At 46.9% G+C, this 13,769-nt stretch overlaps 1 protein-coding gene across 4 annotated transcripts in view; it reads left to right on the top strand.

Annotated features, from left to right (window-relative positions):
* hspa12a (heat shock protein 12A) overlaps positions 1–11,832 on the top strand; it is a 78,141-nt gene extending 66,309 nt beyond the window's left edge. For all 4 annotated transcript variants that reach the window (XM_048270024.1, XM_048270026.1, XM_048270023.1 and 1 more), the window contains 4 exons: positions 930–1,034; positions 1,396–1,654; positions 5,506–5,609; positions 11,151–11,832. In XM_048270024.1, coding sequence (XP_048125981.1) covers positions 930–1,034; positions 1,396–1,654; positions 5,506–5,609; positions 11,151–11,803 — 1,121 coding nt within the window. In that variant the 3' untranslated portion in view covers positions 11,804–11,832. The remainder of the gene's footprint in view (positions 1–929; positions 1,035–1,395; positions 1,655–5,505; positions 5,610–11,150) is intronic.
* The last annotated feature ends 1,937 nt before the right edge of the window (positions 11,833–13,769 follow it).

Here is a 13,769-nt window from a genome sequence, read left to right as displayed (position 1 = left end):
AAATGCAGCACCACGTACACACACACACACAGACACTTACACACGCACGAACACACACACACACATACACGCAGACAAACACACACACACACACACACACACACACACACACACACACACACACACAAAAAAATCATCAGACTTAGTTCAGTCATGGTACAGTAGAGGTACTAACAAAATAGCTGAGTCATGGTGAAGTACATCATTGCTGCTCACTGCAGCAAATGCAACACACACACACACATACAGACAGACCTAGCTGAGTCACGCTGCTCACTGTAGCAAATGAAGCACACACACAGACTTAGTTGAGTCATGGGGAAGAACATTACCTCTCCTAACCGCAGGAGACGCGGCCTGGTGTTCACCGGAGAACGTTCTAGAAGCACACTGCGCACACCTCAGTGAGAGTGTACTGCGCACGCCTCAGTGAGAGTGTGTTGCCTAACTTCTGACTCAGTGAGAGAGTGATCTTAATGATGCCTCAGTCAGAGTGTATGGTGGGTCTGAGAGCTGAATAATCTCTCTGTCACGTCATCCATGTACAACAGCTATGAGGTCATCAATGTGCGACGGAACCCTGGTGTTTTCTCCAGAGGTGAATGCAGTGAGAGGTTAGGTCATGGTCATCATGACCCTAACCTGGACCGGTGTTTTAATCTGCATCCCTCTTAAAAAGCTACATCCCAGAGTGCCATCTCAAACCCCAAGCATTCCGTACCTGTCTCAACGTCTACCTGTGAGCCTCTGCACTTGGGGCACCTCTGACACATAGCCAGTGATACCTAAATGCCCCCCACACACACATACACACACACATGCACATGCAGACACATACACGCACACACACACACACACACACACACTCACGCACGCAAGCCATGTTCTGTATTTGTCCCTTCCTACCCCAAATGACCCCCTGTCCCCAGGTGATCGTTACGTGGTGGTGGACTGCGGTGGCGGTACAGTGGACCTGACGGTCCATCAGATCCGCATGCCCGAGGGACACCTGAAGGAGCTGTACAAAGCCTCAGGTAAGCTGCAGGGTCAAAGGTCACTGCTAAGAGTTATGGGTCACTGCTAAAGGGTTATGGATCACTGCTGACACCATGATCCTCTCCTGCTCCTCAATAACCTCCTCAATCACACCTGCTCATTTTCTTCTCCTCTCTCTCTCTCTCCCTCTCTCTCCTCACTCTCTCTCTCCTCTCTCTCTCTCTCTCTCTCTCTCTCTCTCTCTCCTCTCTCTCCTCCTCTCTCTCTCTCTCTCTCTCCCTCTCTCTCCTCTCTCTCTCTCTCTCTCTCCTCTCTCTCTCTCTCTCCTCTCTCTCTCTCTCTCTCTCTCTCTCTCTCTCTCTCTCTCTCTCTCTCTCCTCTTCATGTCTCTCTCTCCAGGCGGCCCTTATGGCTCTATCGGTATTGACTATGAGTTTGAGAAGCTCCTGTGTAAGATCTTCGGCCAGGACTTCATTGACCAGTTTAAGGTCAAGCGCCCAGCCGCCTGGGTGGACCTGATGATCGCCTTCGAGTCTCGCAAGCGGGCCGCAGCGCCGGACCGGACCAACCCACTCAACATCAACCTGCCCTTCTCCTTCATCGACTACTACAAGAAGTTCCGCGGGCACAGCGTGGAGCATGCCCTCCGCAAGAGCAAGTGAGTGGAAGAGAGAGAGAGAGAGAGAGAGAGAGAGAGAGAGAGAGAGAATGTGTGAATGAAGGAGGGATGAGAATGGAGGAAAGAGAGAGAATGAAGCAATAGAGTGGAAAGAAAGAGTAGAGGAGAGAGAGATGGAGAATGAAGCGATAGAGTGGAGAGAAGTGAAGGAGAGAGAGATGGAGAATGAAGTGATAGAGTGGAAGAGTGGAGGGAGAGAGAGATGGAGGGTAGGAAGCGATATAGTGGAGGAGGGGAGAGAGATGGAGGGTAGGAAGCGATAGAGTGGAGGAGGGGAGAGAGAGATGGAGGGTAGGAAGCGATAGGCCACTGAAGGCAGACAGGGTGGCTCTCACTGGAGATGGCGCTCTGTGTCTCCTCATTAAGCCATGATTCATCCCAATGAGCCACAGTGTCTCCTCATGATTCATCTCAATGAGCCACAGTGTTTCGGAGCAGAGTGGAGAAGCAGAAATCAGATCCGCTTTTGATGCAGTGAGCAAGAGACCAGGTCACATCCATTTATCCAGTGAGCAAGAGACCAGGTCACATCCATTTATCCTACCTCCACCAACGCTAGCATCTGCTCTCTAATATCATAGCTTATCTTGCCGATACCACAGCCTTCTGTTACCACGACATCTGCACCTACTGCTTGCTGGACAAGTTTCTTAGCTACTATACTACCACCTACTGCTTGCTAGCCAAGTTTCCTAGCTACTATACTACCACCTACAGCTTGCTAGCCAAGTTTCTTAGCTACTACGCTACCACCAGCTTGTTTTGCCTGTACTTGTTCATCAGCCTTTCTCGATTCCGAACAGGTGTGTTGTGATCCCAGCCTGACCAGGTCAGCCTGATGGGCAGAGACAGATCATCTGTTCACACACACAAGCTGTCTGAGCTGTCTGCGCTCTTCTCAATGTCTCGTTAAGTGAGCGGTCATCTCCTTCCTCCGGATCTCTCCGCCACGGTCATAGTGTGCTGTTCCTGTCAGCTTGCTAAGCACTTTGTGTGCATCGCACAGCCTCATTACGGAGTCTCCCGTGGCCAGCGAAGGGAGGCTGCTCTGCTCGGTCATCAGTTTCTGCTCTGCGGCACTGGACGGGATCTAATGACACAGCGGGACGCTCACTTAACGGACTCCCAGCCCTCAGCGGCCCAGCGGCCATCTTACACGTGCAGAGCACAGGACTCGTCCTCAGTGTTTAGATCAGGAATACTGACGCATCACGTCCACAGTGGACAGGTGTGTACAGTTGCACTGGACTAGACAGAAACAGCATATTTCCTCCATTAACATAATCTTCTATTGGATCTCATTTGGATTATATCTGTGGATGCTAGTCAGTGCACTGATGCATTTTAAGATGAAAATTGACGTTTAATAGTTATGGAATAGTCCATAATGCATTAAGATGAGAATTGATGTTTAATAGTCATGGAATAGCCCATAATACAACAAGCCCCATCATGCCTAAGTGATTTAATATAAATTATGAATTTGTTGTTCTGTTATGGCCACATAAAATAGGATACAAATGGCCATTCTTTCCTCTTTCTAATTCTATGGTCAGGTCTGTACAAAATTAACAGGCGTGGCTAGTCTACATTGGTTCACGGTGACATCACTGTTGATGACATCACTGTCTGGCACCCTTAGCTCTCGTGGTCCAGTCGTGATTCTCTCTCTGGCTTCTACCAGGCTCTCTGTGGACCAGGATGCAAACAGGGAGCAACGTGTGCCGCCTTTCTGTCTGTGTGTCCGTCCATCCATCCGTCTGACTGACTGTCTGTCTGTGGGTCTGTCTGTCTGCCTGACTGTCTGTCTGTGGGTCTGTCTGAGTGCCGTCCATCCGTCTGCCTGACTGACTGACTGTCTGAGTGCCCTCCCTGAGGGCCTCCTGCTTTCCTGGTACATGGCGTCATCTTGTCCTCATGTGAGCCCAGAACTCCTCGGCTCTAGGGAACGTCTGTTAGGAGACACCGGCCACAGGAACCCGACACCACAGGGGTGACCCATCCGTCTGTTGCCCTGGTCATTACGGGCTCATCTTTCTCTGGACCCCAGGAGGAGTAAAGGGATCGCAGTATCGATTAAGACCGGAGAAAGCACAGTTGCTGAGTGCAGTTTCATTTTGGATCGAAGGATGAATGGATTAACTTTATAAATCCCCAGAGGGGGAACTAATTTGCTACCCTGGACAACATACAGCAACAGAACAGCAACAAGACAGCGATAAGGACAGTACAACATCCAACAATAAATTTTGGCCCCAGACATACAGTAGACACTGAGAGAGCGCAATAGTCCACCACAACTTCCCTGGTACCCACAATGATGTGCAAAATGCAATGTACAGAACGAACTATGCCACCCCTGACAGAGTGCCATATTTGAGCTAGCATATGCTAACTATGCCACCCCTGGCAGAGTGCCGTATTTGAGCTAGCATATGCTAACTATGCCACCCTTGGCAGTGCCATATTTGAGCTAGCATATGCTAACTATGTCACCCCTGGCAGAGTGCCATATTTGAGCTAGCATATGCTAACTATGCCACCCTTGGCAGAGTGCCATATTTGAGCTAGCATATGCTAACTATGCCACCCTTGGCAGTGCCATATTTGAGCTAGCATATGCTAACTATGTCACCCCTGGCAGAGTGCCATATTTGAGCTAGCATATGCTAACTATGCCACCCTTGGCAGAGTGCCATATTTGAGCTAGCATATGCTAACAGTCTCTGCATTTGAGATCTGTGGGAAGTATGACTGTGTGGGCTTGGCTGCATGGACAGTGCAGTTTGTGTGTGTCCAGCCTTGGTCCTATGTGTTATTATAGCTTTGGCCAATGTAGCATCTCTGATGTCCGACCAGTCTCGTTCTGACTGAAGCCAGATGTGTGATCAGCTCTTTGGGCCTTGCGAGGTCTTTCTCCCACTTGCTGTAATATAGAGAATTGCATAAATCCAGTCCTGTTACTCGCTGGCCACTCTCCAGTATGCTGAAGCACGCACAGTGTTACGGGACGTGGATGCTTACTCAGGAACTAAAGGCTGTAACTATGATAAAGCTAACTCATCTCAGGAACTAAAGGCTGTAACTATGATAAAGCTAACTCATCTCAGGAACTAAAGGTTGTAACTATGATAAAGCTAACCCATCTTAGGAACTAAAGGCTGTAACTATGATAAAGCTAACTCATCTCAGGAGCTAAAGGCTGTAACAATGATAAAGCTAACTCATCTCGATCTCAGGAGCTAAAGGCTGTAACTATGATAAAGCTAACCCATCTCAGGAACTAAAGGCTGTAACTATGATAAAGCTAACTCATCTCAGGAGCTAAAGGCTGTAACTATGATAAAGTTAACTCACCACTCCACTCCTGCAGCTCACATCAAGTTGCATTTCATGTTCATATTCAAATAAGCTTTATGTTCAGATAAGCTCAAGCGCTATTTAGCATGACTTGTCTGTCTATCCACAGATAGATTGGACCATCTCTCCTTAGTCAGGGTGTGTGAAGAGCTTACTCGAAGTTTTGTAGACAAGACTGCATTTGTCTGCTGTTTCACTGGCCAAACTGTCACTGTGCCTGTCAGTGCCCGGAGTCTGGACTTTGCTGATTCTCCCTCTCTCTCCCACTCCTTCTTCTCTCTCTCTCCATCTCTCTCTATCTCCCTCGTTACCTATCTCCCATTCCCCTCTCTCTCTCTATCTCCCTCTATCTCCCTGTTTCTCTCTTCATCTCTCTCTCTCTCTATCTCCCTGTTTCTCCATCTCTCTCTTCATCTCTCTCTCCATCTCTCTCTTCATCTCTCTCTCCCTCTCTGTCTCTGCACCTCCAGTGTGGACTTTGTGAAGTGGTCCTCTCAGGGAATGCTGAGGATGAACCCTGATGCCATGAACGCTCTCTTCAAGCCCACCATCGACCACATCATCCAACACCTCAGTAAGTTCCTCTCCTCATAAACAAGCCCACCATCGACCACATCATCCATCACCTCAGTAAGTTCCTCTCCTCATAAAGAACCACAGTATCTTGCAAACACAACCACATTATCTAGTACACCCTCCCCATAGATAACCACATTATCTAGTCTAGTGCACTATCCCCATAGACAACCACACTACCTAGTGCACTATCCCCATAGACAACCACATTATCTAGTACACTATCCCCATAGACAACCACATTATCTAATAATAATAATAATAATAATAATAATAATAATAATAATAATAACAATAATAATAATAAGCTTTATTTGTATAGCACCTTTCATACACAGAATGCAGCTCAAAGTGCTTTACATTTGAAGCACACACTTCTAGTACACTATCCCCATAGATAACCACATTATTTAGTACACTATCCCCATAGACAACCACATTATCTAGTACACTCTCCCCATAGACAACCACACTATCTAGTCTAGTGCACTATCCCCATAGACAACCACACTATCTAGTCTAGTGCACTCTCCCTATAGACAACCACACTATCTAGTACACTATCCCCAAAGATAACCACACTATCTAGTACACTCTCCCCATAGATAACCACACTACCTAGTGCACTATCCCCATAGACAACCACACTACCTGTAGTACACTATCCCCATAGATAACCACACTACCTAGTGCACTATCCCCATAGAGAACCACATTATCTACAGTAGTACTCTCTCCCCATAGATAACCACACTACCTTGTGCACTATCCCCATAGACAACCACATTATCTAGTACACTCTCCCCATAGACAACCACACTATCTAGTACACTCTCCCCATAGACAATCACATGATCTAGTACACTATCCCCATAGATAACCACACTATCTAGTACACTCTCCCCATTAGGGGTGGGCGATATATATCGTCTGCGATAATATCGTGATTGTTGTTTTAACGATGTGCAAATTTACATTATCGAGTATTTAAATTACTTGGGGGAAAAACAATTAAATGGGGGAAAAACACTCGAAATCACGCATTGATACCCCAGACATTCACTAAATCCAGGAGGTGTATGCAAGAGAAGCCCCGTTGCAGCAGAGCAAGTGTCACATGATCGCTAGTGGGTCCACGTTGTCACACGCAGGCCTAATGTTTATTTTGTGTAGCGAGATCAAGACGTAGCCTACAAGGGATTTTGTGCAGCTACTTCTGTTCACGTAGCATTGATGAGACAGTCCTTTTTTCCTACATGGTATTATATGGAGAGAAAACATTTGCCTTTGAGTATTTTAGTAGTCAGTTGTAAACAAATAACTCTTCTCATGTAACCCTTTTGTAAATGGACTAAAGTTCGCTCTAAATATCTACGTGTATCGATTATGCTAACCGTTAGCATCTCTATAGGATTTCTCATATACATTAGCCATAAGCTAACGCATTAGTTTCTATTCTGTAACTTGGAATGCTAGCCTACATGATTTCTCTTAAACAAAACATCGAAGGGAATAACTGAGATGTACTCTGTTGGTCTGCTTAGTTTTACAGTGAATCCTAAGTAAAGGTTTTTGAAAGGAACTTCAGCTTCAGACTTTCTCTTGAGACACTGTTAGGCCTAGTCATCTTCTCTAATGTAGCTGGCTAGACCATGTCATTGCCACACACACACAAGTGGGGGCAAAATTGGAAATGTGTCATAGAGTGACAATGCATTGGTTGATTTGGTTAAAAAGTCACAGGTTAGGTTATTGGTTATTATTGTATTGATGCTATTCATAAATAATGAGCTGTAAAGTAACTCAGACTTTTACAATTTTTTTTTAAAGGATATCGACTAATTATTGTTATCGTCAAAATCACAAAAAATATCGAGATATTATTTTTTGTCCATATCGCCCGCCCCTACTCCCCATCAGTGTTGGGAGTAATGCGTTACAAAGTAACGCGTTACTGTAATTCCACTACTTTTAGTGGTAACGAGCATGTAACGAAGTATTTTTGTAAATCAAGTAACGCAATTACAATTACTGAAATTTCAAAGAGTTTGTTATTTGCGTTACTCTGTTGATCTTGAATGAACGACTGCAGACAAGATGACAGATGCACATTTGCTGCTTCTGATCTAACGTCTCCCGACATTAGCTGTGTTTCCAGCGATTGTGTACATGTTTAGATTGCAGATGCATTCTTTACATTTAATAGGAGCCTCCTCACATTCCTCCTTATTTCATTATTTATGCTAAAACACACCGCGGGTGCACTAGGCTACAATTTAAATGGGCATCTTAAAAGCCTTTTCCCTTTCGTTTCCATCTCGTAAGCTCCACTACAGTAAAAGCGCATTGTTGTTTATTTTATCTCTGCTCTTTTTCGCCTATTGCACAAAAGCTTCGTTATATCAATTTCTCATTAACATAGCCACGCCACAACACCAATAGGCCTACATACAGTAGCCTATATATAGCCTTGGCACGAGCAAGCACCGCGTTTAACTCGAGAGGAAAAAATGCAGATTTAAAACACCAGATAAAGAAACCTTCAAATAGCCTACCGTATTAATACAGCGACTTGAGTTATTTGCACAGTATGTTTACATCGGAATTGGCGTCCGTGGTGTTATGGATTCATTTGTCTCGACAGAACATGCAACTTCTCTCTGGAACACCTTATCAGCCCGAAGAGTAACCTTCTGCATAGTCTTGCGACAACCCCAAACCCTCGGATCGCATTAGAACTTATTTCGGTAGGTCAGCACTTGTGAAGCAGGCTTTTCCCAAACTGGTGGTGCTTAAAATGCTATATCATACAACTGTGTTCAAAGCAGGATGAGGATAACCTAAGGTTGTATGTGTGTGTGAGCAGACAATAACTGCTTTGAAAATAAGCCATTTAACATTGTTTCACATTACATCCCATTGAACTCATTCCATGTAGCCTACAGAAGGATTGCAATAATAATGAAAATAATAACTATATTGCAGAATTCAGTGTCAGTGCACCACCATGCATACTAGTAGTAGTAGAAGGCAAGCAGTAGGCAGTGTGCTGTACATATCTATCAAACCACCTAGATGGTGAGGGTGGCACAAAACAAGGTCAGGGAGGCCTTCATGCATTGTAGAATGTTTTGTGGTCGGAAAAAGTTTGAGAACTCATGCACAAGGCTATTGATTTGAAGGCCCGTTGAAACTACAATAAATAGATCTAAAAATTAGGTTTATTGTGTGACAGTACTGTTAATATTGACATTTTAAGCAGACTTAAAAGTAACTCAAAAGTTACTTTCTCTAGTAACTAATTACTTTTGATATACAGTAATTGGGAAGGTAATTCAATTACTTTTGAAAGAAGTAACTAGTAACTGTAACTAATTACTAATTTTCAGTAACTTTCCCAACACTGCTCCCCATAAAGAACCACATTATCTAGTACACTATCCCCATAGACAACCACAGCACCCAACACTTTGTTTGGGGCAGCCGTGGCCTACTGGTTAGCGCTTTGGACTTGTAACCGGAAGTTTGCCGGTTCAAACCCCGACCAGTAGAAACGGCTGAAGTGCCCTTGAGCAAGGCACCTAACTCCTCACTGCTCCCCGAGCGCCGCTTTTGTTGCAAGCAGCTCACTGCGCCGGTATTAGTGTGTGCTTCACCTCACTGTGTGTTCACTGTGTGCTGAGTGTGTTTCACTAATTTATGGATTGGGATAAATGCAGAGACCAAATTTCCCTCACGGGATCAAAAGGGTATATATACTTATACTATATATACTTCATTAAGTACACTCAGCTGGCCTGAAAGCAGCAAAGCTGAAATCTGAGATGTTTTTTAACCAGCAGTAGCAGTTGTCCACACACTGGTCTGTTGTTTTGACATTGTTGTCTGTTCACTCTGTGTCTGTTGTGGTCCATTAACTGCAGTTGGTTGTAGCTCTTAGTCATTGTAACTGCCATGTCTACATTAACTGCGTTGATCATGATGCTGTGATCACTTTGACCTTTAGGACACAGTCAGCGGTGCAGCATATTGACATTGCATCGGGTCATGCCCTCAAATGACCTTCAGCTATGCTAGCTCTCACACAGTGCTGTGTTTGCGCGTTCTCTCACCCCTGTGTGTGTGTGTGTGTGTGTGTGTGTGTGTGTGTGTGTGTGTGTGTGTGTGTGCTGTGTGTATTCACTCCTTGTATGCGTGAGAGAGAGAGTCAGAAAGAGAGATATAAAGAGGGAAGTATATTCTTATGTGTGTGTGTGTGTGTGTGTGTGTGAGAGAGAGAGAGAGAGAAAGAGAGGGTGGAAGAGGGTGATGTGCCATTTTGAAATCTCAGAGGAGACATTCAGGAGATGAACAGTACCCCTGGGCACTCTCTCTCTTTCTCTCTCTCTTTTTCTCTCTTTTACTCTCTTTCTCGCTCATTCTTTCTCTCTTTCTTCCTTTCTCTCTCTCTTTCTCTCTCTCTCTCTCTCTCTTTCTCTCTCTTCAATTCTTCCTCTTAAAATAAATGATCTAAATTATTCATGGAGTCTTGGGCGGGGTAAATCTAGGTCACTCAGCCCTGGCCTCTGCTGTGTGTGTGTGTGTGTGTGTGTGTGTGTGTGTGTGTGTGTGTGTGTGTGTGTGTGTGTGTGTGTGTGTGTGTGTGTGTGTGTGTGTGTGTGTGTACAAGGGAGTCACCCAGTGGAACTGAAGCCCAGAACACATTAAACTAAACACACCATTTAAAAGTCCACAATATTTCAGATCAGTTTTGGCTTTGCACATTCTAAACTATGAGCCTCATCACCCGCAGAGGAGTTCCAGTGATGTAATGTGTGGTGTGGGAGGAGTTCCAGTGAGTAGTGATGTAACGTGTGGGAGGAGTTCCAGTGATGTAACGTGTGGGTGGGAGGAGTTCCAGTGAGTAGTGATGTCACGTGTGGGAGGAGTTCCAGTGAGTAGTGATGTAACATGTGGGTGGGAGGAGTTCCAGTGAGTAGTGATGTCACGTGTGGGAGGAGTTCCAGTGAGTAGTGATGTCACGTGTGGGAGGAGTTCCAGTGAGTAGTGATGTAACATGTGGGTGGGAGGAGTTCCAGTGAGTAGTGATGTCACGTGTGGGAGGAGTTCCAGTGAGTAGTGATGTAATGTGTGGGTGGTGGTGCTCCTAAAACATCTCATGCTTCAGTAACTCATCATGAAATGGACTAAACTGATGAAGTTTCTCCTCTCCTCTGCTCATCCTCTCCTGTCCTGTCCTGTCCCCTCCTCTCCTCTCTCCTCTCCTCTTCTCCTCCTCCTCTCCTCTCTCCCTCCTCTCCTCTCCTCCTCCTCCTCCTCTCCTCTTCTCTCCTCTCCTCCTCCTCTTCTCTCCTCTCCTCCTCCTCTTCTCTCCTCTCCTCCTCCTCTCCTCCTCCTCTCCTCTCCTCTCCTCTCCTCCTCCTCTCCTCTTCCTCCTCCTCTCATCCTCCTCTCCTCTCCTCCTCCTCTCCTCCTCCTCCTCCTCCTCTTCTCTCCTCTCCTCCTCCTCTCCGTCCTTCCTACTGCCCCCCTCTCACAGCTGAGCTGTTTGACCGCCCCGAGGTGACGGAGATCAAGTTCCTGTTCCTGGTGGGCGGCTTCGCCGAGTCTCCGCTGCTGCAGAAGGCGGTCCAGGACATGTTGCAGGGCCGTAGCCGCATCATCATCCCGCACGACGTGGGCCTGACCATCCTCAAGGGCGCCGTCCTCTTCGGCCTGGACCCCGGCATCATCAAGGTGCGCCGCTCTCCGCTCACCTACGGCGTGGGCGTCCTCAACCGTTGGGTGGACGGCAAGCACCCGGCCGACAAGCTGCTGGTCAAGGAGGGCACGCGCTGGTGCACCGACGTGTTCGACACCTTCATCGCGGCCGACCAGTCGGTGGCGCTGGGCGAGACGGTCAAGCGCAGCTACACGCCGGCCAAGCCCTCGCAGCAGGTCATCGTCATCCACGTGTACTGCGCCGAGAAGGAGCAGGTGGGCTTCATCACCGACGCAGGGGTCCGGAAGTGTGGTACGCTGCGGCTGGATCTGAGTGGCACCGACCCCCCCCCACCGGCGCCGGGCGGCGGACCGACCCGACGTGAAATCCAAACGCTCATGCAGTTCGGCGACACCGAGATCCGTGCCATGGCTGTGGACGTGGCTACCTCGCGCAGCGTGAAGGCCAGCATTGACTTCCTCAGCCAGTAGAGCAGACTGCAGCAGGGCCCGGGGGGGGGGGGGGGAAAGGGATTATGGGAAATGGAGTTCTAGTACACAACACCATTAGAGATCCCTGTCCCCTTCACTATCTTTTACTCATCTACCCTCCCCTCCCACACACACACACACACACACACACACACACACACACACACTCACACTCACACACACACACACACACACGCACACACACAGACAGACACACACACACACACATCGTTTCCCTCAAAGGGACAGTCGTCTGAATGTCAAACCCGTCGTTATTGCTCTCGTTTTGTTTCATTTGTGTTTATTTCTTGACTGAGTCTGTGAAGCCTCTCACTCTAACACTAGAGGCACCCACTGTCCTTACGTCTCCTTCACACCATCTCTCTCTCTCTCTCTCTCTCTCTCTTTTCTCTTAGTGTGTAGATCATTTCTTTTCCTTTAGCTTCCTGTAGTTTAGCTTTCTATCAGATCCAGCTGTTCTTGGAGTCAGGAGATGTCATTCATTCTGCTGCCTTCCTATCTGTCTATCTATCTATCTATCTATCTATCTTTCTATCTATCTATCTTTCTATCTGTTGACTGGTTTCTTCTCCTCTCTATCTTTCTCTCTCTCTCTCTCTTAGTGTGTAGATCATTTCTTTTCCTTTAGCTTCCTGTAGTTTAGCTTTCTATCAGATCCAGCTGTTGCGGAGTCAGGAGATGTCATTCCGCTGCTGCCTTCCTATCTGTCTATCTATCTATCTATCTATCTATCTTTCTATCTATCTATCTTTCTATCTGTTGACTGGTTTCTTCTCCTCTCTATCTTTCTCTCTCTCACACACTTTGTCAGAATAGATGTGCTGTGAGGTCATCCTAAAGCGGAGGTTTGCAGCCGTGACTGGTATCACCATGGTAACCCAATCTCAGTTACACCAGGAGATGGACCAATGAAATCACAGTACAGTTAGCAGGGGTGTCCTAGCAGCTCCTGTCAGCATTGGGCGAGGGGAACGTCCGACAGGCATCAGAAGACGTTTCCCGCACGGAGTTGATTTAATCATCACTTGGCCACTCTGAGGTTACTGGCGCTAATCTCCAGCTCGCTCACGAGCAGAAGAAGCCCTGACAGGGCTCAGTGATGCCCAGTGGAGTTACTATAGCCTTGGGCAGTGGAGTTAGCCTTGCCCGGTGGAGTTAGCTTTGCCCAGTGGAGTTAGCCTTGCCCAGTGGAGTTAGCCTTGCCCGGTGGAGTTAGCCTTGGCCGGTGGAGTTAGCCTTGCCCAGTGGAGTTAGCCTTGCCCGGTGGAGTTAGCCTTGGCCGATAGTCCAGACGAGTTCACCTGCAGGTGCTGTTCTAGTGTTCTAGTCCGGACGAGTTCACCTGCAGGTGCTGTTCTAGTGTTCTACCCCGGTGGAGTTCACCTGCATGTGTTCTAGTCCAGAGGATTTCACCTGTAGTGTGTGTTGTTTTCATGACGCAGGGGCAGCTGCATCCGTATCAGCACTGGCTGGTGCCATCGGTGTGCCGTTTGCTCACGCTCTTGTACAGAGTCTCTATGTTTTTGATTTCTGTAGATTACAAACCCAATGTTGGATTGTATTTCTAGCATTTAGCGCAGTGTGAGTCCGTAATGGTCTACGTGTAGCACCAGATAGACCTACTCGGTTCTATGTTCCTGCACTCTGTCCCTGAGGCTTGGTTCTATGTCCCTGACGCTTGGTTCTATATCCCTGACGCTTTGTGTTCTACTGTAGCACACTGTCCTGGCTAGCGTAGTTACAATGTTTCAAGGGCTTTGTAATATACAATGCAACCTTTTAGTTTTCTTTGCACAATTCCAGATGTAGTCGTCTTATGAGTCATGTTGGCTAGAATTGTAGTTTTCACACAGCTTTGAAACTATGGTTACCGTAGAACCAAACTTTTTCTCACCAAAAACTTCCGAACCTCTCACTTCCTCACAAATCACTCCGTTCCGGCGTC

Source organism: Alosa alosa, chromosome 18 (assembly GCF_017589495.1).
Source record: "Alosa alosa isolate M-15738 ecotype Scorff River chromosome 18, AALO_Geno_1.1, whole genome shotgun sequence".
Taxonomy (NCBI): Eukaryota; Metazoa; Chordata; class Actinopteri; order Clupeiformes; family Clupeidae; genus Alosa; species Alosa alosa.
The sequence above is the reverse complement of the archived record's forward strand: the minus strand, read 5'-3'. Positions and strand labels throughout refer to the sequence as shown.